A 27,884-nucleotide genomic window follows, 5' to 3' on the forward strand; every position below is an offset into this window, starting at 1 on the left:
ATGCTTTGATCATAATTATTCTCCACATCTTGTGTTTCTTATACCTGTGTCAAAGGTGAACTTAACAATTCATCACAATGGATCATACTTTTTTAGGTTTAAAGTACTGAAGCAGGAGCACTCCACATTTTTGCCATGTAGCAAACCACGTGCATACCATTCAAAGGTCTCATTACTCTTACTGATTAAAAAGTAAGTATACTTCTGTACTCTTCATTACCCTAATCTTAATTTTCTCAATCAACTTTTGATGTGTTTCGTATGTTTTGGCCTTATATTTAACCAAAAAACAATAAATAGATAATAATTATAAATAAAGATGCATTGCATTCATGACCTTATTCCATCTACCTGAATTACACAACTCACATACAGTCATCTTTAGAACATACATTTAAAGAGGTCATTACCTGTGTCACGAGTCATTTAAACCCTCAACCGCTAGATTCACTTCCCATTTCCTCATCATTACAACCCAGCTGTATCTGTTTAGGAGGAGCATATCAGTGCACAGGTGTGTATTTGATGTTTAAAACACTGTATTGAATAATTTTCACCAATCAATTGACTGGAAGGAAAGTGATGATAAACTGAACAGGAATAATCTGTCACTAAATTCATGGATTACATTGAAAGGTAAGGTGAAGAAGTGGGTTCTTGTCGGGCGACATGAACGGCATTAATTAGGCAACGCATCACAAACTGAGCAAGTTATACATGAGTTGATAAATTTGTTTCTTTATGGAGACAGGAATGAAAAGCTTGACGAAAGGGAGTGAGAAGGTTAGATTAAAAATTGTGAATGTTTGCCACTTGATTCCAGCTATGAGTTGCATTAGCGAGCTAGCTTTTTTCACGATTAGCTTAACCAGCCTTGTTTGTTTACAACAGTCCTACAAGAGTCACATCTTTGGGGACTCAGGAAGGCAGATAACTTATTTTTTGTGAATTCAGTGAGTGAACATAAATCATTTTGCCATTCAAACATGCACCAGTTAGGCAAGTAAATCATTTTTTTAGCATCTGGTGTGAACAAATCAGTCATTTGAAACTCCAGTTGTGAGGAGTCTGTAGTTAAAGTAACAGTGATTTCTCTTTGTGAGCCACAAGAACAAACCAGAACATCAGAAAGATGATTGGTTATTTCCGTAAAGGTAATTATATCTAAATCCACTGCAGTGTGGTAAATGTCACAAGAGGTGATCAGTAAACACTAAAACATCTTTGTTTTACTTTTACATGGGAAAGGTTCTCAAGACTGATACATTTGACTGTTAAAAGACAGCAGGATGAGAATCTGTCAGGAAAAATAAAAAATATCATACATGACAAAACCAGCATTGACTGGTTTGTCCACAGGGGGGCAGCAAAATCAACACAAATTGAAAGTTTCTCATAGAAGCTTCACAGCTGCAGTTTGTAAGTTTTTGAAGATTTAGAAGTGAGTGACTGGCACTTAGAAATGAAAATGGCAGAAAAAGCTCAAAGAATCACAGCAGTAAATGAGACTGTGGTGGCAGTAATGTTGCTGGCTTCAGTGTCACACAGTATGCAAATTAATAAATTATCTTTTCTCTCAGTTGACTTCATGAAAATATCTTGATAGGAATTCAGTTTTCACTTGTAGTTGCTTGTCCTCAGGAGCTGCAATATGTTATTTATGTTTTATGACGAAGGTTTAAGGTAAATTCCACTGGTCAGGTGTTGTACTTTGTAGGATTTAGTAACATTCATGCTGTTAAACTTCCTCATATATTGGGACTTGGACAAAATTTAGGAAGGACAGCTAAATAAAAAAGTGAAATACAGGATCCAGTTGAAACTTGACCCTAATAATGGAGTAAAAGTCAGGACATTTCAGGACCCGTTTCTGTGGCTCTTACCATTTTACAATACTCACCTAATAAAATAATGGCAGGATTCAAAATTTGAGCGTTGTGTTAGTTCAGGCAGGCCACAGAGTCAAGAACATAAGCTGCTCTTTAACCAGCCCCTTTAAGCTGACTGTCTAGCTTATTACATCTAGGCGTCCTCTTGGCAAATTATCACAGATGCTCTTATCTGTAACCCTGGCAATCTTTGCTGCTGCTCTCCCTGCCTTGGCTTTTTATGCATTCACATGAAGGAGATGTGCTCTCCCTACCTCAGGCTTGGTATTCCAAGTAGGCACTAGAAAAGGGCAGAGAGCTCCCAGAACAGAGCTTTACTGCCAAACAGGATTTATGGCAAAAAAATAATTCATCATTTTGATAAGAGTCGTCCTGACTGAGTTAGATTTATTGGAAAAAGGTGAAGTAAGACAGCTGTTGTTCTACTTCCTGCATGTAAACATAGCACTTGTAGTGTACACCAATAAAATGTTGTTACTGTTCCCTCAGCTTATATTAAGACAGTGTTCAGTCAAAAATATCTGGAAGATGTTTGACAGGATTTTGTTTATTTCTCCCACTGGCTTCTATCCAAAAACGTCCTCCTTACATTGATGCCTGCTGTCAAAACAGTCATGCAGAGTATTAACTGTACATACCGTAAACCCTCCCTCCATCAATATACATCTTTTTAATATATATTATTGATAACATCATTACAAAGTTAGAATATTAGTGGTTTTGATATAACATCTCAGGTTCATTTAATGTCTTCGAGTAGCACAAACATCTGGCTAGTCAGCATCCCTTTTTCTCATTCAAACATCTAATGCAATCCTGTGAGAAAATCACATCAAGTGAAGTGCTGCTCGAGCTTCCCAAAGACCCCAGTGATCAGTGTCCTATGAATCCTTCAGCACGATTTGAACACACACACATACACACACACATATTGTCTAAAAGAGATAACACCTCGGCCACTCGCTCCCAGTTGTGTCGTTTATGTCTGCTTTTTGCAGATCATTCAAAGAGCTAGGACCCAAACTCGAAAGAAAACACGACAGACATGTTGGCCACAGTGCAGAAAATTCCCTCCAAAAAATCTCAACACATTCTGCAGCTGAGTGGAAAAGGCTGGAAAGATGCCGTGACATTTTCGAGAACTGGACTGTGTACAATATGAGCTTACAAAACCTCTTCAACTTTTATAAAAGTGATGTTTACTTGTTCCATTTATCACGAGAGGCTGCCGAGTCACAGCGCACATGAAGCTCAATTATGTGGAAACAAGACGCTGAGATGCTTTCCATCCCTTCCCCTCTGTTGGCTAACTCCTCAGGGTGTGATCAACCAAAAGAAAGAGAGGAGAGGTTTTCTCTCAGCAGAAAGACAAACATAAATATAAGAAAACAGAAAGCGCAGTTACTCCTTGCCCTGATGCTTCGACTGGCAGCAGACACAGAGACAGTTAGAAGAGACAGATGAAGAGCAAACTTGTCAGGCAGATATGAGTGCTCAGATGTTTGAGAAATACATCGACAGCCAAAATGAAAAACATGGACAGAGAAACAAAAACATGGCCACTGGTTAACATTACATCTTTAAGAGCCCATGAGCGACGACTCAGGCTAAAAGTTGAAATCATTTTAACATTGTCCAGTGGGCCATGCTCCGGCCCCAAAAAAAGTACCAGTTTTTCAAAACGATGGCGTGTGGGGCGTCCCATGGAGGAGGGGCAGCTTGAGGGGGGAGTGGTGCATTATATGTGACAAATCTGAAGAGATGAGAAACAAGGAGTCATCATATGCAGGGGGTGGTGGGTTGTTAAACAGTTTATGGGGCAGAGGATGTGTTGGGGCTGCCGCTGCGTCTCGCATAGCCGAGGGATCAGGGAAGGATTGCGATTCATTTGGCTTTGATTTCCGTGTAGTTGCTGCCATCATCCCCCCTCCCTGAGGCCCCCTCCCTGGGCCTGGCCCCGATAAACTCCAAAGCAGCATAATTCAGCTCTTGCCTCTCCAGTCCTGCCATAGAGCCCACAGGTTGGTAATCCCCGTCTTCTCCCTGTGAACAGAAGGACCAGTCAGTGACACACATCCGGGGTCAGGTGCCGGTGACACCTCAGATGACGGCAGGGCGACAGACACCGAAAAGAAAGAAGTTAGTGGTTACTGGTCGACAACTGACAAGGAGATTGAGATGTTTGATGTTAGTCTGGCTGTTTGTGTTAGTAATGAGGCAGCCATGCAGAGGGCAGGTTCGGAAACAAACAGCGGTGTACGGAACACAGAAGCTGATATGCGAGGAGATGCATCCGTCATTGAGCTTGTGTTTTTTATGGGGATTTGATTTTGAACCTTACCGTAGTCTCCTCTAGAATGGAGTTAAACTTTGAGCCCAACAGCTCTGTCTTAAGCTGTGCAAGAGTTAGGGGAGAGAAAAACAGACAGAAAAACGCAGAGAAGCGATGAAAGCAAGAGAAAACAGTGTTTGGAAAGGTCATGAATGGAGCTACTGGACTGCTAGTGGGAGAGATTTTTTTTTACTACCTCATTTTAAGAGGTCAAAATGGGGTCTGATAGTGTACAACTTGTTGCATTACACAAAACGCCCAAAACTCTGAGAATGGTCATCCAAGCCAATCTCCACCATGATCATAATTATTGACATCGGCATGTCTCACCACTTTCTTCCTCAGATTTTGTTTGTCCTTCTTGACTGCGCTGTAGTACAAAGCTGGGTTCTCCAGGACCACGTCCTGCCTAGGGTTGCCATTCTCTCTGGGGGACGGAGTCACATAATCAGACTCGGCCGTGACTGCCACTAACGCAGGGTGACACGCCAAGCCTGGGCATCCATTTTAAAACAACAAGCTCTGTAAGGTTATGCTGGAGGCCAACTATGGCTGTGAGTGACGTGGTTATTTTATGGGTTTAGTTGCTGAGCTTACACCCACTTCAGGGGTGATTTGCCAGAAAAGCTTGCGAATTTTGGGGTCCAAATATGCCTCAAGGCGTAAATAAAGCACCTTGGTTAAGGGGCTACCTGGGTTGTATTTAGCGTAGCAGGTCAAGGATACAGGATACAGAAGCAGTGTCAGAGCAGGGAATTGTGCCTGCAAAATATAAGGTTAGTCTAGCTCGCTAACCCACTCCACCCAGAAGCCAATGTGGATCGCCAAGGAGTTCAACGGGGACTTGTCTTGGCAAATAAACTGAAATTGCTCTGGAGAAATGATTCTCACGCCACATCGATCCCACATTCACTCCTTTAAAATGTGCAACAAAGTGTTTTAGAATGGATGACAAGGCTTAAGTGTTTCCTTGGACATCAGAAAATGCTTAGTGAGGAAAAATGACTACTTCTGCCTTGCATCGGCCTCTCCATTAGTATGTCGTTTTATACTCACTTTTTGTTGTTGTGGCCAACGTATCTCACTGCTGCAATGATGAAGGCTATAACTGCCACTCCTCCAATGGTGCCGACTATAACTGCCATCATATATTTTTCTGTAAACAAAAGTAATCAAAGTTTTAAACATGCATTAAATTCAGTGAAGGAATTTGTGGATTAACACAGCTTCAGTAAGCAGCTATCTCCCAATCCTGATCCATACATCCTGATTTGCAAGTCTACATTCAAACCTGGTCCTTCTCTAAAACCGTTCTACAGTCTTCCTGGTTGAATCAGAGACTAGACTAGACCAGGCATCAAATCAGCATTGAATGTTGTAATTAAAGGCCCAATTATCTGGAGTCTGTTGTGTTTTCCTGGAAAATGACTCGGTTTCCCATGAGCACCATCACCCACTCTCTTTCCAAGACTTGCGTCTGTTTTGGAAGCAATTTCGTGCAGAGCGAATCATCTTTGTTTTGTTCAAGACAACTTTCCCCATGATGCAAAGCGTCAAGGTAATGTATATATTTGTATTTACGTAGCACAATTGTCTGAAATGTGACAACAAGCAAATTTTGTAAACTCAGTTTTTAGTTTAGTGTCCAGAAGGCGGGTAGACTATCAGTTTAGTGTTACTCACAGCCACAGACTCAAGAAGAAGATTGAACAGATCACTGCAGCTTAACCCGTGTTGTAGCCCATGCTCTATCACTCTGCTGTTTGGGCAGTCTAACTACAGTGTCCACTACTACTACAACACATATCTAAGAAGTTATTTTCTACAGAAAACGGTCAGATCTCACAGCTATACTTCACAAGCTGGTGTTGTGTCATCAAAAAAGACATTCAGTCAACGTGTCGAATATGATTTCCTGTTCCTCATTTGTAATAGTGGATTAAGACCAGACACACATAAAATTGAGACTATTTCAGGACTTCACCCAGAGCATGAACTTTCTCTTATTTTATCTTTCTCTACTCACTCTCCTGCTGTAGCTCCAGAAGTACGCTCTCTCTCCCGTACACGTTTGAGATGCTGCAGTGAACGTTGACAGCAGGGCCACCGTTGTCCACCCATTCGCCTTTCTCTCGTAGCTTGATCATACCCGTGGAGGTGTGTCCGTCTGTGTGTGTGTAGAAGTTGTACCGGCCGTCTGTTTCATTGATTGTAACGTTCAGGTCGGGCAGGTAGAACTCAATGGTGGGTTCGGGGTTTCCTGTGGCCATGCAGACACACTGTACACCCTCCCTGACCACTGTGCATTTTGACTCCTCCAAGAGAACCGGGGCATCTATTGAACATGGTAACAAAGTAGAAAGTTGCAGTGAGTGTGTTGAAAAAACATTTGCAAGATCTCACCGTACTATTTTATTTTGGCCACTTCCTCCTTTTCTTGTATTTCACTCTGAACCTTTTGACAGTGCAGGACAGAGAAGCACTCACATTCAACAGTGATGTTGAGGGAGCTGCTGGCTCTTCCGTGCTCATTCTCAGCCAGGCAGCGGTACTGTCCGTCTCCCTGGGGTGTGATCTCAACGATGTCCAGCACTGACAGCTCGTCAGCTGTGATAGTGCCCACCAGCTCCCCATCTTTCAGCCAGGTGAGGGTTGGTGCTGGGCTGCCCTGGGTGCTACAGTGAAGGGCGAGTGTGGTTCCTTCTTGTACCGTGATGGAGTCATTAACCTGGGGCTCTCGAGGAGGGTCTGCAACAAAATGAAGGGGTTTAATTTTCAGATGTTTTCATCATTCAAATGTTAAGATCAGATTTATTTTTTGGTGACTCAGGCAGCAGGACTAAGTAATGGTTATAGTTAAAAAATAGGTGTCTTAAGGCCTGTTCCCCTATAAATGCTTAAATGTATGGTACATCCAGCAGCTGTCCATCTCTTTAACCGTAAACCCTCCAGATTAGGAATATAATGAGCAGTCTACGTCTTTCTTGTCCCAGTAAATTAATTGTATCATCAGATTCCATTCTCAGAAACTCACACTTGACAGACAGGTACAGTGAGGTGTTCATGATGCCGTAGCCATTGTCCCCAACACAGGTGTAGATTCCTTCCTGCACAGGCGTCACATCATCCAGGGAGAGGGAGATGTTAGATGCCGTGTCCCACAGAAGCTCCTGGTCTCCAAACATCCAGGAGATCCTGGGAGGAGGGTTACTGTCGACTTCACAGTGCAACATCACAGAGCTTCCCTCCATCACCTCTGAGGACACGTTCACCCACACTGACCGAGGAGCATCTAAGAGAGGGAGGAAGACAGAGGAGAACTTAACGTAACAGGACTCAAAGATAGAAACTACTCTCAGTGATTAGATTCTTCTTTGTTTTGGTGCAAAGCCCATCCCAGACTCTGTAGTTTGTTGGTAACTACGGGCGTAACTTTCGACAGGTTTTGATGTAAACATTAACAGAATATCCATCACTGTCGAACAGATTTAACTGTTAACAGCAAGATCTTTGTTGATGGGCTAACGGTTAATGGAGTTTTTGATAACGTCATATCATATTGTGTCGTGGCATGTCTCCCATTAGCATGGCTATAAACTAAGTTCATTACCTTTTATTTTGAACTTACACTTGATGTCGAGAGAGATGAGCCTCTCATAGACGAGTGTGGTGTTGGGGTAGTAAACCCTGCAGCCTAAGAGCTGCCCGTTGTGCATGGGTCTTGGTGTGAAGGTGAGAGTGCTTGAGAGCACAGCTGTGTTGCCCTCCTCCAAGTAGTCAGAGCTGAACTCTGGGTCAGGAAGGTAGTCAGTGTACATCCACTGGATCTCAGGAGTCAAGTCAGGGCAGTTATCAGGAGCATAGCATGTCAGTTCCAGATTCTCGTCACTGACAATCTCCTCTGGGACGTCGATGTTTGGTTGATCTGGTGGAGGGAAACAAAGGGTTGAGATTAATAACAGGGGATTTTAAAATAATAATAGCTTGATTTTAGATCCCAACCAACACCACGAAGACATGCTTTCATATGAACTTTCACACTCCCATAGCAAACCATAGGGTCCTTTTTTACAACTGGAACTTTCCCTGGAACTACGGACTAGGGGCCTAAATTTTGTTCAAGGGTAATACATTAATTCCTGATTAGCCCTGCCTTGGGGTAGTACTTTCTATGTATCACACAGCTGAGATTGACTTGGTTTTAAAACTCCTGCTTTTATTTACCTCTGATTTGTATAATCTACCAGAGGCTTTGGCCCGTGGTAGAAATGCAGGCAACCAATGGGTTGCATCAACCATGTGGTTCTTGGGAATGTTTTAAAAAAAAAACTGGACCTTCTTGTTCAAAAGCACCCTCAGTGTGTATAGTAAAAAGAGTATCAAATTAAGTTGCACTCTCATGGGCTGCTTACCAAGAACTTTGAGCTCAGCAAAGTCTGGGAACGTGTACATGTTGGCTCCACCCAGATCCGCACGGAAGTAGTATCTTCCAGAGTGCTCTGTGCCAATGTTGTTGATGAGCAGAGTGCAGTTCCTCTGCGTCAGGTCACCCAGCAGCTTCGTGCGGCCCTTGTAGCTCTCGTGTACGACATCCGTACGTGATTTGAAGACAACGGGAGGGAAGAGTTGAGGGTATGGCTGGCCAAAGTACCAGATACCGTGAATGCCTCGGTATGGCCTTATCCCAGAGGGATACATGAAGGTGCACGGTATGACCACGCAGGAGTTTGTCATGGCTGAGATGTCCCGAGGTACCCAGACGTTCCACTGGCAATTGGCATCTTTGAGAAGTCCAGAGACAAACCATCAGAGAAGTAAAATTACACGACTTCTCTTGAATTAATCACCAAATTCATGGTCGTTATGTAAGTTACGCTGGAAGAATATTTTAGGCATCAAACAAGAAAGGAAAGGTACAGGAAATTATTACCATTGATGATCAACAGCAGTGGTAAGAGCAGCTCCAAACACCACATGGTCTCTGCTCAACGCTGGAACATAGACCTCTGCAACACACGACATCCCATCAGTTACAGCACACACATCATCAGGAGAAAAAAAACACTTTGAAATGTCTTATTTACAGATTTGGTGCTGCATGACTCACACTGAGTTTATCTCTGAGAGTCCTTGGACAACTCAAACGTTTCTGAGATTTAATGGTTTAATTCTTGAGCTCGACTGCTTGACAAAACATTTGCCAGCTAACAATTCCAGTTTCATATTTTCATTGTGCTCGTTTTATCCCCCCTAGATGAAACAATGCTGCATCCATGAGTCACACTCCAGACATATTTATCTACAAAAACACTGTGATGCACAGGCTTTCACTGTTACCCAAAAAACAAGCAGAAAACAAAATTATCAAGAGAATAAGAAAAGAAAGAAATGACTTCTGATTGTTGCTTTTAGATGAAACTGCAATTCTTTTAACATCAGGGAGTTTTTCACCGAGGTATAAATTAGGCATAATTTTTCTGTTCAAAGCTCAAATTTGTATCCACTCTTGTCTTAACTACTTGAGAGGTTTGGGAAATGAACTATCCATAACCATCTATTATCAGAGCAGAAGTATGGCAACAGATCAATTAACAGATCAACTGGAATTCATTTAAGATTGATACCAGGTTAATGGGGTCTATTTTAGCATTGGTACGTTCAACTTTAACCTTATCCAGTTTAGGCATCTGCCAGTTAAGCTTTGGTGCTCTGCTGTAGTTGCCATCTTGGTTCAGTTTTAATTGACAAACTACTTATTGACCCCATGAAGACCCACATTTCCTACATACTGTACATAATTGCTTTTATTTCTGCACACAGTAAAATCAACTCTATTGGCCACTGATGGGTGTACTATAGACTGCTTCAACATGGACATAATCTCTGCAACATCACATTGGTTTCTGAAGACTTAATGAAGCCAAACAAAGAATGGATGGCTGCCATAATGGAAGTGCTGACTTTTGGTCAACTTGGACACAGGTTAGAATGAAGCTGAGGTGAGCATTTAGCTTTTTGGCTAGCCCCTCTCAGGACCTGTTTCACCATTAGTTACAAATACAGTGGACATCTCTGATTTGTATTGTGCGTAACTTAAAGTCAGACAGTTGTTTAGCCATTAGATCCTGTTGTTGTTAGCATCTTATGCTAATATCATGCACTAACAACACACTACTATGAATGAAACCAACATGACATCTCCACTGATCACACTATTACAATATTATCACTATTATTGATTGAACTGCAAACCAGATTGAGTTGCTGTTAAAGTTGCAGTTTTGATACGGTTGATACCAGGAGCAGCCATCTTGCATTTTAAACTACTAAAGTCACTATTTTAAAGAAGTTTTATCGTCACCGTCTTTATTACACCTCTGTCTATTAACTACAACTATCAGCAATCACATACAAACGCCATGTAACTTTAAATTTCCCTGACAACCAGGCTGCTAGTGTAATACTAGTGCTAGTGTATTACTTCAAACCTTTGAGAAACACAGCTTTGCATCAAACTTTTTCTGTAGGCTTGAAAACTGCATTTATCCATTTTATTTAGTGCTACTATGATCAATAGGACCAAAAAGTACTTAAAGTAAAATTTTGAAATTAGTTCACTGGAACTGCAAGTGCAGAATGAGTCATGTTAATAAATATAATTACTTTATGTCAATAAAAACAGGAACTTGTGCTTTGAACACAGATTGTAATTAATAAATGTAGCTTCCTTGATGGGGCGGACTTTGTAGCCTACCTGTCAGTCAAGTGAGCTGTGCCTCTGATGGGACCAATTCATGATCTTAAAATCTTCTTAATTGCTGAGTAAGAAAAAAATTCAACTCCTGACAGTGTGCACCTTAAGAGGTATTAACTTTTCAAGTCATTTTTTGTACCAGGCTGTTGATATGTTTTTCTGCTGTGATTTTTTTTTTTTAATTTGACTTGGTGTGCACACCTTCTGACACCTTCTGAACTGCTGATTTTAGCACTTCCACATTGCCTTGTTTTTATAGGCTGGAGGTTACCGCTTGGCTTAGAAGCAGATGTAGACTTATTGTGAGCTTATTTCTTTTCAGTGTCTGTTTTTTTACTGCCATGACATGAAACCGTGGTTGTTACCTTGAAAACTCTGATGGTTAGAAACAGACAGAAGCTCTGCAGCTGGTCAGCAGCTCCACTAGAGGGTGTTCACTCACACCCGGACAGCCCGACAGCCTTCTTCTCTGTAACACAAAAAGGTGACATCAGCACCATTGGGCAGTGACATCACTCACACAGCGGCGGAGTAAGTCACACAAGCTCAGCGTCAGTCAGCACCTGGTCGCTGCCCCTCAGTAGAGTCTCTCATTATGGTCTCCATACGTAAGCTCTTTCAGTGAATGACACTCAGTGTTAGCTGAGCTGTGACACGACGCCAAACCCCATTCGCCACCCGTCATGTCACCAGTGGAGAGCTGACACTGTGTGTTTACTGTGCAAGAAACGCATTAGTCTAACAATACAGGGACAGAAGTGATAGAATACGACGGGACATGCAACTGCACTTTTCAGGAAAGGGGGAAATTCATGAAATGGTGCGAGAATATGTGAATTTGATGGTTGAAAACCACCTACACGTAAAAAGTGAAATACTAAACTTCCAGATTTAGCTGTAACAGGTGATCAAATATAAAGCGCTTATCTACAAAATCATTCATACTACATGCAAACTTACAACAACAGAGAGAACATAAGCACTGCTCCTTCAGTCTAAATGATATCAAAAACTGTCATGTTTGCCAGTTTCCCAGGGAAACGAAACAACGTGAAGCAGACAGACTTTTGCCTCCCTGTTAAGCGTACAACAGAAGTAACACAAATACCCCAGACAATATGAGCTATTTTTATAGATTGTTTTAATATGGAATGTATATCCTCACACTTAGCATTTGCTACTTTTAGGTTTTCACTTAGCATTAGCTGTTTAAACTTAATTATTTATTCATTTTTCAAAATATTTCATGTGGTAATGTTATTTGGTACACTGTTTTCCATAATTTTGCACTTAAGAGCAGGAAAAGTATATTTCAAGAATGGCAGAAGTTGTTGAAATGTAACATTTTGTGCCTTAAAGTATAATGTAATTATTACACCACTGTCACAGTTTTGCCTGTCCTCATTTTTTAAGACCAATGAAACATTAAATATGACCATGATGACAGTTACTGGATGTAAAATTAACACATGCAGCCGTTTCAGCAGAGGACTTAGCCTCCATGCTGCAGCAGCCGGTGTGTGCAGATGGCAGGCCTTAGAGTGGATTGTGTGTTTTAGAGCTTCGTGATTAACACGTTCCAACTTCTCCCTCGAGGATCTATGGCCAACATATAGATCCTCAAATAATTATTTGCTTTTTCTTGTCCATACATGAGGCTATCCTCATGTATGGACAAGAAAAAGCAAATAATTATTTGAATTTGATTACAGCAAGTGGGCTGTAGATACTAAAAAAATCACTGAAGCCAGAGAAGTGACTGTAAATTAGCAGGAGTGGTAATTTCAGCCTTTGACTTTAAGCTTTTAGAGTCACAACAGAACAAGGGAAAACATGAGACTAGTGAAAAATAAGGTGCCTTCTTGTTTTTGTACAATATATTTGAAAAAGTAATAACTATATATTTGCAAAAAAGTTGGAAAAAAATGAACTGATCCCTGATAAGATTAACCTTTTTTTATTTGCACACATTAAAACAACTCTAGAGTCTCTGCAAAAGATTTTGTTTGTAATCTTGACAGTATTTTACCCTAATGTCTGCAGTCACTTTCTAGGAAATGTCTGTTTTAGTATAGCACTGTAAACAGCAAAGGATTATGGGGCACTTTAAAATTTGCAGCATCATTTTACAGTCTATAAAATAACTTGAATGCACAAAAAAACATGATGACATTATGGGATTGTAGGGATTGTCCCAAAGTCCTTCCATCTGTCGCAACATTGACGATAGTTGGTCACACTTATGTGTCTTGATTTTATTTTACTCTTACACTCTTCACTTCTTTGAATCTAGAAGTTTCAGAGCACTTGCATTCAAGTTTTAATGTCTGTTTTATCAAAATGGATTACTTTTAAATGCTTTACATGAAGGCAACTCCAAGAAAGCAATTCTACATAACTCATGAACAGGTTTCCACCACCTGCTTCTGTGTTTATTTTCTATCTATTTTCTGTACACCAAAAAACTAATGCATAAGACAGACATACAGGCCCAAAAATAGTGGTGGTGTTTCCTTCACACTGTTATCTAAGTGTTGTTTGTAGCATTTCCTGTTTGTGTTACTTTTGAGTAATTTGGTCAATTTTTTTTGCAACCAACACATTTCCACCACACCTACACCTGCTTTTTAATAACTTCTCATGCTCTTCAACTTTTAAATTCTATTAGAATAACTTTTCACTTAGAATAATATGACCCATTTTGAAACATGTCTTCCCACAATGCCTCACTGTCTGCAGACTTTGACAGTCTGAACTTTTTTCTTCAGTGTTGCGTCAATCTCCACCATCTGCACGCCAACAAAAGGCCGAGAGCAGGGCGAGCGTGTTCAGGCTGAACAGCAGCAGCAGCAGGAGAGAATAGCGTGCAGCAGCCAGGCAGGAGCACTGACACCCCCCTACAACAACGTCCTCATTGACGGAGCAGACAAACGGCTGGCACCGAGCACCCAGCATACGTGTGCACACTTACACGCTCCACACACGCACACACAAACACTTGCCTCATACCAGCCTCAGCACTAGGCTACTGCTCCCTCTCAGTCCTGACTTCTTCTCCTTCTTCGTGTCCTCCTTGAGGTCTCGCTCTGATTCCTGGATGAATCCCGGTTCTATGGGAGATTATAGAAAAGGAGGATAAAGAGAGATGTGAGAATGAGACAAGAGGAAAAGAGGGAGTCTGTGTGCACGCCGGTTTACAGGCGTCGTGGGCAGCTCTGAATATGCGTCGAGGCATTTCTGAAGCTGGTCTTTTGGCCCACTCAGAATTCCTCTCCTCTGGTCTATCGTCTCCCTGAGCTTTCCTATGCGTCTCACCTCTTTGAACTCAGGACTTTGATCGTAGCATCATCTGAGGTCAAATCAAACCTGTTGACACGAGCAAAACTTCATGCTTGTGATGCCGGAGACACTCGAGGAAGTGTTAACAGAGGGATGACTCAATATCACTTTGAGTACATCTGTGTTAGAGCAACATACGGAGAGTGGGAGGAATATGGAACTTGTGAGATGAATATATTTATGTAAATTGCAGATTTACATTAGTTTGATACAGACTTTGATCTGTGTAATGTTTATTTGTTCTTCTAAAAAAGCCAGAATCACAAAATTGAACTCAAGAATTTGAATCCGAAGCAATGTTTGGCTGAATTTAAAAAATAAAGACTTTAGGCCATAATATCTAATATTTCCAGCTGTGTGCAGATCTAATAGTTTCCCTGCAGAGGAATGTCTGTAGGCGAGGAGCACAAGCATGGACTGACTCAAAGGTCCACTTAGTTTACATATAAAAGTAACAAAGGCAACTTGTCTATCCAAGTGGTGCGTTTCCCCCCCACACTCTCATTGTGACATGTCGCATGAGTCACTGTGTCCAAAAGCCTTTAGGCCACCAGCCAAGTGATGGCATCTCCACAGAGCTGTGGATAACCTCAAGGGAATCCCTCCGTAGACAGCGCGGAGACGAGCTGGAGAAGAGAAAGCTACATTGACTCTCTGGAGATGTGTACAAATGTGGCATGCCTCAGCCCCCACACACACACACATGCAGCATAAGTCATGCCAACACACTCCTCAGTGTGGGGTGTGCAGCTATGTGACCCACCTCTGCATCCCCTCTGGGCTGTTTGTAAGCCTGGTGTGCGTCATTGTCCTGCTGGGACTCCTGTCTTTGTATTATGCGCATTACATGTGCAAAAAGAGACAAAGTGTGTGTGTAGGTGAACAGAAACAGGTCGGATATTTTCTGTAGTCTTGGGTAACTAAATACAAGGCAAAGGTGGAAAAGAAACCGCAGGTGGATTCACTTTGGGAAGAATCAACGTTAAAGATTTTGAATCTACAGGATCATTAGTGCATCTGTTGTCTTGATATCTGTGCTGAAACCTCTGATATCGAAAGGTAATCAGACTTCAACACAAGCACTTAATCTACATCACGCTTCAGGGATACACACTTTATCTAAACAATCATCTGTGTGAAAGCCACGACACCTTTTATGAGTCATTTCACATTATTGAAATCACTCACACAAACCAAAAGGCTCACACAAACAAGCAACTGTGCCAAGAAGAACATTTTCATTGTGAATATCGTCTGTGGCCGCCCGTGTACAAGAGCTCCGCCGTGGCTCTTGGATAAAAAGAATGGCAACCTTGTGTGCAGAACACTGCCCATTGTGCGAGGGAGAAACTGGAGGAATTTTTCCGGAACAGGCCCGCTCACAGCTTGTGCTTTGCTGTTTGCCTGTGACGCGCGATGGTCCACCACAAGCGAAAATACTCAGAGGAGCAGATGGTCTTAAAACATGACTGCTCCCCCCACTCCCACACATGGCGCACTGAGCTGGGATGAGCACAGCGCGCTGCGTACACACTCATGCACAAGAGATACAAACATAAACACGGAGATATGCCAATATCCAGTCACACAGTCTGTCCAAGGTTCTGCAGAGAGAGCTGGAGCAGAGGCAGATTCAGACCCGACTCTGAGGCAGTCAAGGAAATCAAAGCGTCGCTGCTCACCTCTAGGAGCACATACTATAAGGAAAATCTGCATATTTTTAATTTGTATTCTAATATCTGGAGTAATTTTGTAGTTCAGAGTTAAAGGATCTGTTTAATAATATTCAAAATTTACATTCAAAGTTGTCCACAAGGCTTCAGGATGTCAAACATGCCCTTATTCTACATTCTCTTACATCAGTATAATTTTTATGGTTTTGATTTTGATATTTTTATGTTTCAAAAAAAAAACCCTTCAAGGATAAACCATATTTTATCAGTATCCGACAAAAAAACACATCAGTAAGCATGACCATTTTTTCTACCTGGCAAACCCGGTGAATCCCCGGCCCAGTGGGCAGATGGTGATCCACAGGCCTCCTCTCTCATTAGAGCGCTCTCCCTTCCGCTCCCAACAAAAGGGGGCGACAAACAGAGCCGTCACCTGTTCAGCCGCACAGACAGATAAACTGTGTTCCCTAAAACCCTCCACTTGACTTTCTGTCCCCGATCGGAAGAGAAATACTTAGTTTGCCAGAAAGCCGATTTGATTTTGGTGAAACTCGGGGTAGTGTTGCTTTTGGTAATGAGGTAAATGAAGTGGGCCTGGCAGGAGGAAAACACCATCAGCAGCTCATTCTCCTACTCTGCTCTGCCTGGTTTTCTATGGCTTTTAAATCCAACTAGATCTTAAACGCCAAATATCAGACATGTGTGATATCATGGGAAAATTTTAAGCTGCTTCGGAGATTCAGTATTGGATTTGTGAAATCTTTGCATAATCGCATATAAGGGAAGAAATCAGCTCCGTAACATAAAACTTGAATTTCATGAGAAGTTTGAAATCCTACAGAAGCTGAGAAGATGAGCTTCCAAGTCATCTTTTTCCTCTAGTATCATAAAGCTTGTGTCTTTCAGGTTAGGGGACCTCACGTAAGATTTATCAACTTCAAAAAAGAAACAAACTGAGACGTATGATGATGCCACACTTTTAAAAAAACAACCTAAATCTGGCACAAGGGGTAAAACTGGAAGTAAAACTTGCTGCACACATCTTTTAAGTCTTTTAAAGTGTGTCACCACTGATGTTATACAGCCTAAACCTGCAAGTTGTACTTCAAAAGTCCATGAAGTTTCTTTACGATAAGAGATTGATTGAACTACTCCACCAGGACTCCAGTTTAAAACAACTGTGTTTGCAAGATTGCAGCTTCTCTATAAAACTTCTGTCTGCAAATGTAGAGACACACTGTGGCCTCTGAAGGAGTCACCAAAGAAAAACGTATCTTTGGCTTGTTTGTACAAAGCAGACAAATGTTAAATGACTTGTAAAACCGTTGTAGTTGGCCGTGCATTCAACAGCTCTTCTACCTGGCGTCAGATGTCTGTTTAGATGCTTTAATACGCTCCGGCAATTACAGGAACGGCTCAGTGCTAATGGCACAGGCAGCCAAATCAGTCCAGAAATAATTGGCTGAGCTTTTAGCAGCCCCCGCTAACACCTATCAACACACACACACACACACACACTACCACACACACATCCTCAATCACTCCTATGTGTACACATCATCACTAACACGCTCACTCATGCACACATTCATTAAGGCGTGCACAAACACACACACACACACACACACACACACACACACACACACACCCATTACCTAACTGAATCTAACTTGTGACTCATCCAACTCTGAATCTTTTCACTCACTCAGTCATCACTTCATCTCTGAACACTCACGCAAACAAGCACACACTCATCCAGACTGTAGGAGTTTGACCTTAAAGATCTGAAATGACAAAATTAGATAGATAGATAGATAGATAGATAGATAGATAGATAGATAGATAGATAGATAGATAGATAGATAGATAGATAGATAGATAGATAGATAGATAGATAGATCTATTTTTGTCTTTCTACAAAACAAACTCTGATTACAGATCTTTCCAAAGGTATGTAAATGACACATCAAAACTTCTACTGCTCACCTGTGCAGGTGACCGTGGCTAAGCTCCAAGCCTTCAGCAGCTCCCGTACAATCACTCGAGCAGCCTTTCTCTCCGACACTCACATGCAAAGCGTCACTGCAGCCCGTTGCCAGCAAGACCTCTCGCCACTCTCTGTACCAAGCCCCAACGGTGGAGAATAAACTGCCCTCCCCACCGCTACCGCTGCCACCATCATCACCATCACCATCACCCCTCCCATATGAAAATGAGTCCTTCAGTGTAGCAGCATTGTTCCGAGGCTTCGCCCCAGGGCTCAGCCATTCATAAATACACACGGGGGCCACAAAGGGCCACACTGTTCCCCCTCATCCCAACAAATACGGGTGAGGCTTTGAGCTACGAGGCCTCACTGTTTAACCAGGCTTGTATGGCTACAGTGGAGGGAGCTGAGCATATTCAGTCATTTTGGATTGATGGAGAAAAGAGACACTTTTTTTTTGTTTATGAGGGCAGTGTGACAGAAGGCAGGAAATGAGTGAGGGAGAGGGGGCATACAGAGGATGGACAGTTTAAACTGAGAGTTATCAAAGCGTAGAGATACTGGGTTAAGATTTATTTAACCTGAATCTCTGGAGTTGTGTTTTATCAGGTATGAAGAGGTGTGGCCTGTCTGCTGTAACCACTGTTTAAAGTCACGTGACCAGTTTGTTTTGGGGCTCCTTTTGCATTTACTGGTAGGACAGATCGATAGATAGACCCTAAGAGAGACAGAGGGGAATGACATGCAGCAAGGCACTGACTCTTTTTTCCTTTTAGTGCTGCAGGTTTCCATTCATACTTATAAAATCAAACATAAAACTTTCTTAAAACGTCCCTGCTGCTCTGTTGAATGCTACAACTTGTGTCCACATAGCGTTGATTTTTGAGGATATGGCAGCTGTCATGCTTTCAGTTATTAAAGTCATTTCAAAAGAAGAGGACTGGCATCTGATCAGTTCATCAGGTACCATCCTGAGATTTTTTTTCATACATATCTGGAAAAAAGGGCTGAAACATTCCAGCTTCTTATTCCTGATCATGAAGTTGCTGTGGGTTTGATGTGACTTCGCATGGCAGACAAACCTCGAAGAAAGCCTTACTAAAGTGGCCCTGAAGTGCAACAAAACACGATGGCAACAACAAACAGAAGATGCAACAACAAAAGAAGACACCAAAAAAAAAATAATAGACACCACAACAAAGATGAAAACAACAACAAAAGAGAGAACACAACAAAGAAAAAGAAACACACACAAACAAATTGTTGCTGATTCAACATAGGCATTCTTCGTGGAAGGAAACACTTCCTGCCCTGTTGATTTTTTCTTTGTGTTTTACTTTTCAAGTTCTCTTTCTTGTTTTTGATGCCTTGTCTTTTTTGTTGTCACATTTTTCTTTTTGTCTTCACATTCTGCTTTTGTTTTCTTGCTTTGAACATCAGGGCCACCGTACCTTACTGTATTGTTTGTTTTTACTCCGAAAGGCCTCATGAATTAAAAACTAAACATGAGACCTGAAATGAGTGAGAGCATAAATCAACAAAGACAAGTTTAGCGGGATGAAAGTTTGCTCATGAGTAAAATGGTGTTTCCCATAGAGTTACAAACTTACTTTCATGTTCCCTTTTAAAAGTAATTGAGTCTTACATTAGTGTTTAACCTCAGTGCAACACTATTAGCTGGGCATTTTCAAAAATGAAGGCCCTACCCCCCATTTGTTTTTAAAAATACTTTTGTCCACAAGGAGCGGGCAAAACCGGCAATAAGTGTGACTTGAGGCATGCAAAACTCATATTTGGTAGTGTTTTTAAAACCAGTGAAATCTCATCAGAATGAGCCCCTGTCATTCAGTTGTGACGTTGACAACTGAAAAATCTGTTTACTCCCATCTACATGAAGTTTTCCAAAACCTTTACTTTGGCCAAAGTTTTAAGAAAACATTCTTTTTAGTGGCATAAGCTCGTCCGTGTGGATGACAGGCGTAAAAGTAAAAAAAATATTTCCCTAGATACCCGGCTACGTGTCAACATGGCCTTATACTTCTATCTTCTAAAAATATCCATCCAACAGACAGTTATAAAATTACCTGGAAGCATCACCTGCTAAAGTGAAGATGGGTTACAGTGTGTTCCCACCGAAAGCATCGCAAATTTTTTGTGCGTTGATACTACAGACGTAGTCAATTTAAAACCGCGAATTGGCGCTGCGTCGGGCAAGCATAGAGCGGCGTCAAGTGTTCAAGCGGTGAGCGGCGAGCATTTCCAGCGAAAAACACTGGCTGCTCACCGCTCAACGCTTGACGCTTGAGTTGAAATAATTGAACTTTTCGAGCGAGCGAGTGTCTTGACGCGCCGGGACAGCCTATCAGCGTGGAGATCGTCACCGATGGACAGGCGCTCTGCAGCTGGAATGGAGCGACTGTAGTTGGTATCCAGGCGGGAGATCCTGGCACAAACCCTGGATAGCAGGTCTTCAAACTGGGCAACAGTCAGCCTGAAATATCGCTGGCACCGGCCGTCGTCCAGATGCAGCTCCTGCAAGAGACGGTGGAAGTCACCGAGCTCACACCGTCTCCGTAGGGTAGCATGCATCCAGTTCCGATGTCGGCGCCTAGCCCGCAGCTGACTTCTCGACAGCAGGTACAGAACAGCGATGGTGGTGATCGGAGCCATGTTCGACGATGAAATGATGATGGCGGACTTTCCGTGCAACGAAGCCACGGAGAGTGGTGAGCGTTTTTTGCATATTTGTACCAGCGTCAAAACTCGAGCGTCTAGCGCGGCGCAATTTCACTTGACGCGCGAATACATATATGTTTGAGTATAAAGAGCAAAAAATTAGGAAACATTTAGATGGTAATTTAATTCCACAGTAATGTTAGCTTTTCTGCCACAAGCTAGCATTAGCTTCATTGGCTATCTGTAAACTTAGTAAACTGTTTGTCATCCTCCTTTGTACAATTTCTAAAGTACAAATAAAAGCGCAGCTAAGGTTTGGGTTAGGTCAAAGTGTAAACGCAGTTCCTCCTTTGGCAGTACTTTTAAATCATCTATCACCTTAGGATAAGACTGGTCCTGATACCAATACCAAGTCCAGATACCAATACAGATACCTGAGCTTTGGAACTGGCCCCAACAGAAATTGATCCGGTACACTCAGAGAGACCTATGTAATCTTCCGCTGTTGTGTCAAACAAAATTAGCTTGTTAGCCATTTCTAGCAAACCTGTTAAGAGGACTGTTATGCTTCTTGCTACGCTAACCCCTCCAATACATGTCATACCATTCATTGATTTTAAAAATCTGTGTTGCTTTATCGCTGGTTTTGTTCAAATTTTTTAGTGCATGTCATAAAAAATACAAACAGTGATTAAGAAAGTCACATGTGTATAAACCTGGTTTTCCACTATATGTGCTATAGATTTCAATAATGCAGTTTTCTATCTTTGTGTCTTGATGAGTGACATGTTTTAGTTACTGTTAAATGCAGCAGTCATTGATACCCTTTGTTTGGTCTTATAGTTGTGATTAGTGTAAGTTGTTAGAACAAGATATTGAAAAAAAAACCTACTACATTACTGATACTTCTTGCTCAAACAGAATAGGGCTTCGCCGGGGCTAGTGAACAAAAGCCTTGAGTGTGAAACCTCCTCTGACCCGCAGACCAAACTCCTCCTTGATGTCTTAGAAAACACACAGTGAACTGAGGTCACACTTTAGACACAGATTTGTTTTCTTATTTTCACACTTGTGTTGTAGTTCCACTTTGCAGCCCCTTTGAAATCAAACACACCAAGCTACCAAGCCATGCTAATCTGAGTAATCTGAGTAATCTGAGTAACATTATTTCAGGTTTACATTATCATATTCTAACTTTTATCCCTATGTTTGTGAAAGTTTGATGAAAGGTTTGTAGACAACTAATGTGTCATTGTTTGGTTGTTTGCATCAAACTAAGATAGTCCTGCGTCAATCTGACAACTCTACCTTTCCTCCCCAAACAGTTATAACAGAACATCATGTATTCAAGCCCCAGTGTAGCAGTGTTCATACAGTTGCATGTGTGACAGTGTCATGAAACCCCAACACTTGTTAACGCACCCCCTCCCTCTTCCTGACACAGTGGCCTTTGTCTCCAGAGGCCTTCTGGGGCAGAGCAGCTCAGCTCGAGCCTGACACCGCACAACACTGGGAAGTCGATGTGCACAGATAATTGTCTTTTAATCACAACAATCCCCTTTTCTCTGCCTTCGCCTGCTCGATTGTTTCTGCCTCTTCTTCGACCTTTCTTACTTGTTTCTCTGGAGGCTTTTAGCAAGTTTGACCAGCTACATCGAGCTGGTGGGCCAAAGCTTCTGTGCTGGCGCTAAAAATGATGGAGCACGATGAGAAATATCAACATCTCCATTATTGACTCAAACACACCTAAAACTCTACATTTTAAATTTGTTATTAGACCCAGCTTGGATAAATAGCTTCTCCTAACATTAATTGACTGACATTACCAGTCTCTCACCTGTTTTGGTAAAGGATGCATGGTAATTTGTCTCCACACACCACAGATCAGTCAAATTATCTGCTTTGAAAAGAAAAATAGCACCATTTGGTATCAGTCCATTTATGTTACGCCTCAGTTCTTTATTTACCTGTCCTCTCAAAATGCCTCTAAAATGGCTTTTTCTATGGTAAACTGGCTTTTAAAAAACCCACCACTAGAGGGTTTTTTGTTATGTTAATTAAAGGAACAGGCTGTGTCTTATAATTTGCGATTTTTTTGGGATACAGATTTTTATCAGACGGATGAATCATCATTTTCTGAATTGTTTTAAATGTTTAAGGCTCTTTTAGGCTAATTAGACAGTCATAATTTAATGGTTTGATGGAAAAACTCATATTTACTTAAAAGCTGAAAGTCCAATCACCATTTCAACATAACCAGAGCAAAGACAGTCATGAGTAGCACGACTACAAAGAAACTACATTGATTGATCCAATCCAATCTATAAATATGACAACAAATGTCTGGTACTGCTACATCTGCCAGTGTGTTGATGATGATAAAAAATGTGCACCAGCTGGTCTACAACTCTATGCAGCCTGCCTCTTTTAAATCATTTTAAGAAAAGAACCAATAAAATAAATAATATAAAAGGCCAGATAAGGGCCTGTTTCTATGAATGCTAACCTCAATTTGCAGAGCACCTCGTAAGGTCACAAAGTTGTCCTGGGGCTCTAACATCTCCTTGGTCATAACCATTTAGTCACTTTAAAATGATCTCCATATTTTTGTTTTTATTTGATCTTGTTTAATAGCTTTTTAAAGATAAGCAGGAAAACAGCTGAAATCGTGGCATAGCATTAGCAGCAGCTCTGTACCTGGCAGTTGTACCTCAGTAACCTAAGTTTGAATATTTTCTTATCAATATAGATCTCCTCCATTGTTGATGATAGTATTGTGTTCAGAAGTTCTGCCCCTGTCTTGATTTTGATTAGATGCTAAGCACTAAAACGATGAACTGCTTTGGTTTTGTCCAGAAAATAAGGTGCTGGTCAGTGGACACAGGCCCTAATGGTCCAGAACACCCAAAGTGGACACAGGCCCTAATGGTCCAGAACACCCAAAGTGGACACAGGCCCTAATGGTCCAGAACACCCAAAGTGGATGAACATTCATGATATGTGATCACATAGATACAAATGCAGACATGACTTTAACAACCGTACAGTTTTCTTTTTCTTTTTTGCTTACAGTTACTATTTCATTCTTCTTTGGCATCAGGAACACCATAAAAATCACGGTCTGAAAAGTTTGTATACTGTTTTCTCCATTTAATAGGATGGGGACTGACGTGTTGCATAAGCAACATAATTTGAGTCAGAGTCTGCACAATACAGATCGGCAAGCAACGCTGTGGTGTTTATGTCAACACTTAAAGAACCACAACATCTAATTCACCAGTAAAGAGCTAAAGATCTGTCAGGTTGGTACAGATCACAGCAGAATTGCTTCTTGAGTTAGTCTGAAGTGGACACTCAGGTTTATTAAAGTTCAAAGACTTTTGTTTGCCTTATTGCAAACTGATTCAGCTCTCAGCTTTTAGAAAACGTTCACATAAACCAGCAAGATAAGAACTCATTATGTGAAAAAAAAATCTGTGAAGGATTTATTCAACATTCATTTTGATTTTATAGTTTCTTGGCTTGGAAGAGGCAGGCTTTATGACCTATCAGAGAGGGAATCTTTTTGCTTGACTTTTGGTAAGCTGTCATGTTATCCGTCCATTTTATATACCTGAAGGTACTCAACAAGGATACTATTGCTGTTATAGTTGTGTGACAATAATTAAAAAAAAACGAATTAAGTAAAAGATGTTCCAAGAACATGCTTTTTAAATCACATTCAAACCTCTACAGATCTGTAAGATAAAAAGGCCACAACTTCACTGCAACTTTGTGCTTTTCAACCTGTTCCAGAAGTAGACAGTAGGTGGCGAATCTAATGTGTAAAGTTTTGTTTTGGCTACAGTGAAGCTTGCCCCCACCTTTGTGTTGTCTAGAGTTGATTTTAGAATTATGGATGCTCCTGCAGCCTTTAAAACTAAGATTTGGAAGTGTGTCTGTGTCCTCGTGGTAAGAAACGAAAACACAGAAAAAGGTGGTAGACTTTCAAAAACAATATGCCAACACTACCACTGCTGGTGACCTTCATGTTAGGGAGTAGCAGTTTTGATTGAAAGGCTTTCAGCAAATCATCTCCCTTGAAAAGATTTAAGGGGATGTGAAGAAAATACTCCAGCCAAGCCAAAAGAGTCTGAAGGAAGTGTTTCAGGTTTACTTTCCTGTAACAGTGTGAGTCCTCAAGAAATCACAAGATGTAACGCTAAATACATTGTCTGTAGTCAACAACATAGGGTTTAGCTTGTAGACGCTGGAGCCAAAGAATATATTCCCATCACAGTCATGCTCAAGTCAATCCATTGGGTAACGATCACTCACCACAGACAGTGGACTACAAAAGCTACTTTAAGGTCATTTGACTCATCTCATACCCTGTCTCAGTCTGTTATAAATTGAGAAATTTACTATGAGAGCCATGAGCGAGTTTCAAGGGCTTTCATGTCAACCATCAGGCCAGGTTTTCATTAGAAAATCTTGTTGAGCTTGACAGTCAGCCGCCTCACTCCCCTGTTATAAATTCTGCACCCGATCTTCATGGTACCACCACCAGCTCCAGCTGCCTTTAACCTGAGCTGATTTTACCAACCACAGTGATCCTAAATACCTGAGTGTGTGTGCTGGGGTTTCAAAATTCTAACAAAAATTGCAGAAATGGATTATCAAGCAGCTCAACAGGGGCTGTGTGGGTGGGCGTAGTTTTAGCATGATTGACACCTGCCTTACTCTCCTTTGGGATTTGTTGCACCTGACCACCATCGCCATCATCATTATAATACCAGCACAGCTCAGCCCACCTTCAACTGTGGTAGAATGTAGCAGCAGGAATAATTCACAACACCTGTGTTCATGTGTTGGATTTCTAAAATCCCCACAAGATATCTCGGAAATTCACATCAAACAGCACCAGACTGTTGATTCTCTGAGCTTGAGATACATCTGTTAGCTTCTCTTATCCCCAAGACAGCTGAATAAAAGTCTTAACAAATTAGAAATGAGTCACTTTTTGGGCACTAGGAGGACAAAGACACTTTAAAACTTTGGAAATGACAGGAAGTACTCAGACAGCAGCTCTTGTTGTCACTGTGCTAAGAGTAAAACACACACCAGAATCTGACGCTCAAACATGCTCGTACAGTGTCATGTTGTAGACACAGAGGCTGGTGTGGGGGAGAGATTGCATGTGGGTGGGTGACGGTGTTGTTGGGATTGTGCTGGACAGAGACAGCTGACAGAAAAACACGGAGAAAGGGCTCATTGTTTCCCTATCCGCTTAATTGGACTGAGACGGGATGGCTGCCATTTTCAAAGTGATGGAAATAGTTTCTTCTGGCGTTTTTTTCCCCGTCACCAAAGTTAAAGTTTGCTTTGACTGTGGAATTAAATTGGGGCAACGTACTTACAATGGGTTTCAACCAAGCTGGAGCCTCTGGTGTTGAAAAGTTAAGCCAATGCAGAAGTTTAAAAATGATACTAAAACAAAAAAAAACTGCAGTTCTTTAAGTGTCCACAAGGAGCTGGCTCACCTTGAGAGATATTTACCCAAGTATTTTTACAGCAGAGATTTTTTTTTAAAAAAGCTGACCACCCGGTAAACACTATCTTTTGTTTTCATGTTGCCTCTTTTGCAACCATTAGTTGATGTCATAAAAACTGTGTCCATAAAGCCATTTAGGAGTCAGCTTTAGAATTACTGGTTGGGTTAGATGTATTATCAATATATTTTTCTTAATGTAGGGCTAAATTGTTTAGTGAAATGTTGTATCTAAGCTGTAGTACAGCCACCTGCCACTTACCAGGACCGTAGATCGAGTAAACAGCTACATGAAGCTCTAACAATCTACTACTGGGATATAAATAAGCACAGGCAGTAGATGGTGCTCTTGGAAAATGAAGCTCAAGTAATACACAAGCTGTGTATTGCTATATTAATGTCTAACCAGCATAGGCATTTTGGCGGCAAGCTGTGAGTAGACTGTGATCCAGTGTTTAACGGAAGCTTACAAATCATGCTACACTTTAACAGTTTTCTGGGTGTTTTTAATTGAAAAATTCAACCTATTGTAATGGAAATTTGTTGCTCAGATCTTTCCAAGATAGTGTCTGAGTTCATTTGGGTTTTGTTGAATATAGAGGAAACTCTTACCACCAAAACATTTTAATTTGAAGTCATTGAATCAGACATTAAACTTGTGTTACAGTGTAGATTCATTGACTTTATACCCTCAACTCTGACATGCTGCTGACCCTTTGTTATTCTGGATTTTTATTCCCGAAGGTGAAACTAATCTCTGATTTGTCCTACTTGGCTGGAGTTCAAGTATTGTGCACCACATGTCAGTGGGTTTGATAAGCAGGTCATTAAGTCTGCCTTTTTTTTCTTTTTTTTTTTTGTTAAAGGCAAAAAGGTTATTGAAGACTTCTCTATAAAAATGCACTTATCATAAGATTATTACAATGAATAGTTTTGTATGTGTCTGAAAATTGCTACATCAAAGTTTGTCCAACAAGGTAGCCACTGACCGCGTACGAGCAACATATCTGCACAAAACCACAGAAATAACGGCTCGGATTTGATATTAGAAATAAGGTGAGACTTAATGATGTGGAGAAAGATACAAAAAAGAATTGTTTGGAAAATATATCAAAGTCTCCAAAGAAATATCGAGATTCAAGAATTTAAATAAATGCAGAGATGTAAGGTCTAAATTATGTATTTAAAAGCAGTTTACTCCATGCATGAATCAGATGACGAAGACATTTAATATCACCAACTTTTCAGCACAATATCAAACTCCATCTAGTTCTGCTCCAGAGAAAAGACTGAATCTAAAACAAGGCAGGAAAAGGTGAGCACTATGACTCAGAGAGAAGGAAAACTCAGCTACACTATGCTCAGTTAATATAACAAGTGTAGATTAGATAAAAGAGGAGCTCTTACCTTATCAGCTGATCTGAAGCCAGTGAGAAGCTCACCGAGACGTCTCCTCTCCTTCGTTTACAGCGTTTGCTCTCTCCCTCCTCTTCCTCCCTCTCCCTCTGTCAGCAGATTGGGTCTTTGGCAAACAGAACCTGTGATAGTAACTGTGTGTGGTCGTGTGTGTGAGTGTGAGGGGTGGCACTCCTTTTTGTGTATTCATGCGTATTTTCCAAAACAAATATTGGGAAAAGGATCACAGTTGTGTCAGGAATAATTTGATCATTTTCCTTTTCATTTCTTCTGGTGTTCATCCACTTT

The 27,884-nt window shown here is 41.2% G+C and overlaps 1 protein-coding gene across 8 annotated transcripts; it reads right to left on the reverse strand.

Moving 5' to 3' along the window:
• Window positions 1–189: 189 nt before the first annotated feature.
• Window positions 190–27,727, reverse strand: mag (myelin associated glycoprotein). Of its 8 annotated transcripts, none has more exons than XM_074683421.1 (13): window positions 27,588–27,727; window positions 13,985–14,085; window positions 11,341–11,444; window positions 9,152–9,227; window positions 8,634–9,002; window positions 7,850–8,146; window positions 7,256–7,513; window positions 6,709–6,969; window positions 6,248–6,556; window positions 5,278–5,377; window positions 4,552–4,648; window positions 4,231–4,284; window positions 190–3,932 (listed from the first exon to the last, which is right to left on the reverse strand). In XM_074683421.1, exons 4-13 carry the CDS (start codon window positions 9,195–9,197, stop codon window positions 3,774–3,776), a joined length of 1,950 nt encoding a protein of 649 aa, XP_074539522.1. In that variant the 5' UTR covers window positions 9,198–9,227; window positions 11,341–11,444; window positions 13,985–14,085; window positions 27,588–27,727; the 3' UTR covers window positions 190–3,773. The 8 variants fall into 8 exon arrangements, with proteins under 8 accessions (XP_074539522.1, XP_074539520.1, XP_074539521.1 ...); XM_074683419.1 differs by having other exon boundaries at window positions 13,978–14,085; XM_074683420.1 differs by lacking the exon at window positions 27,588–27,727 and adding an exon at window positions 17,974–18,134.
• Between the last annotated feature and the right edge of the window lie 157 nt (window positions 27,728–27,884).

Source organism: Halichoeres trimaculatus, unplaced genomic scaffold (genome assembly GCF_033239565.1).
Source record: "Halichoeres trimaculatus isolate MK-OKI-2021-1 unplaced genomic scaffold, fHalTri1.1 fHalTri1_scaffold_12, whole genome shotgun sequence".
Classification (NCBI taxonomy): Eukaryota; Metazoa; Chordata; class Actinopteri; order Labriformes; family Labridae; genus Halichoeres; species Halichoeres trimaculatus.

Coding starts and splice junctions, on each gene's coding strand:
- mag (XM_074683421.1), bottom strand. CDS start 9,197: ATGTGGTGTTTGGAGCTGCTCTTACCACTGCTGTTGATCATCAATG. Junction 9,003..9,151: donor ACTGCTGTTGATCATCAATG/GTAATAATTTCC, acceptor GACTTCTCAAAG/ATGCCAATTGCCAGTGGAAC. Junction 3,933..4,230: donor CCATTCTAGAGGAGACTACG/GTAAGGTTCAAA, acceptor TTCTGTTCACAG/GGAGAAGACGGGGATTACCA.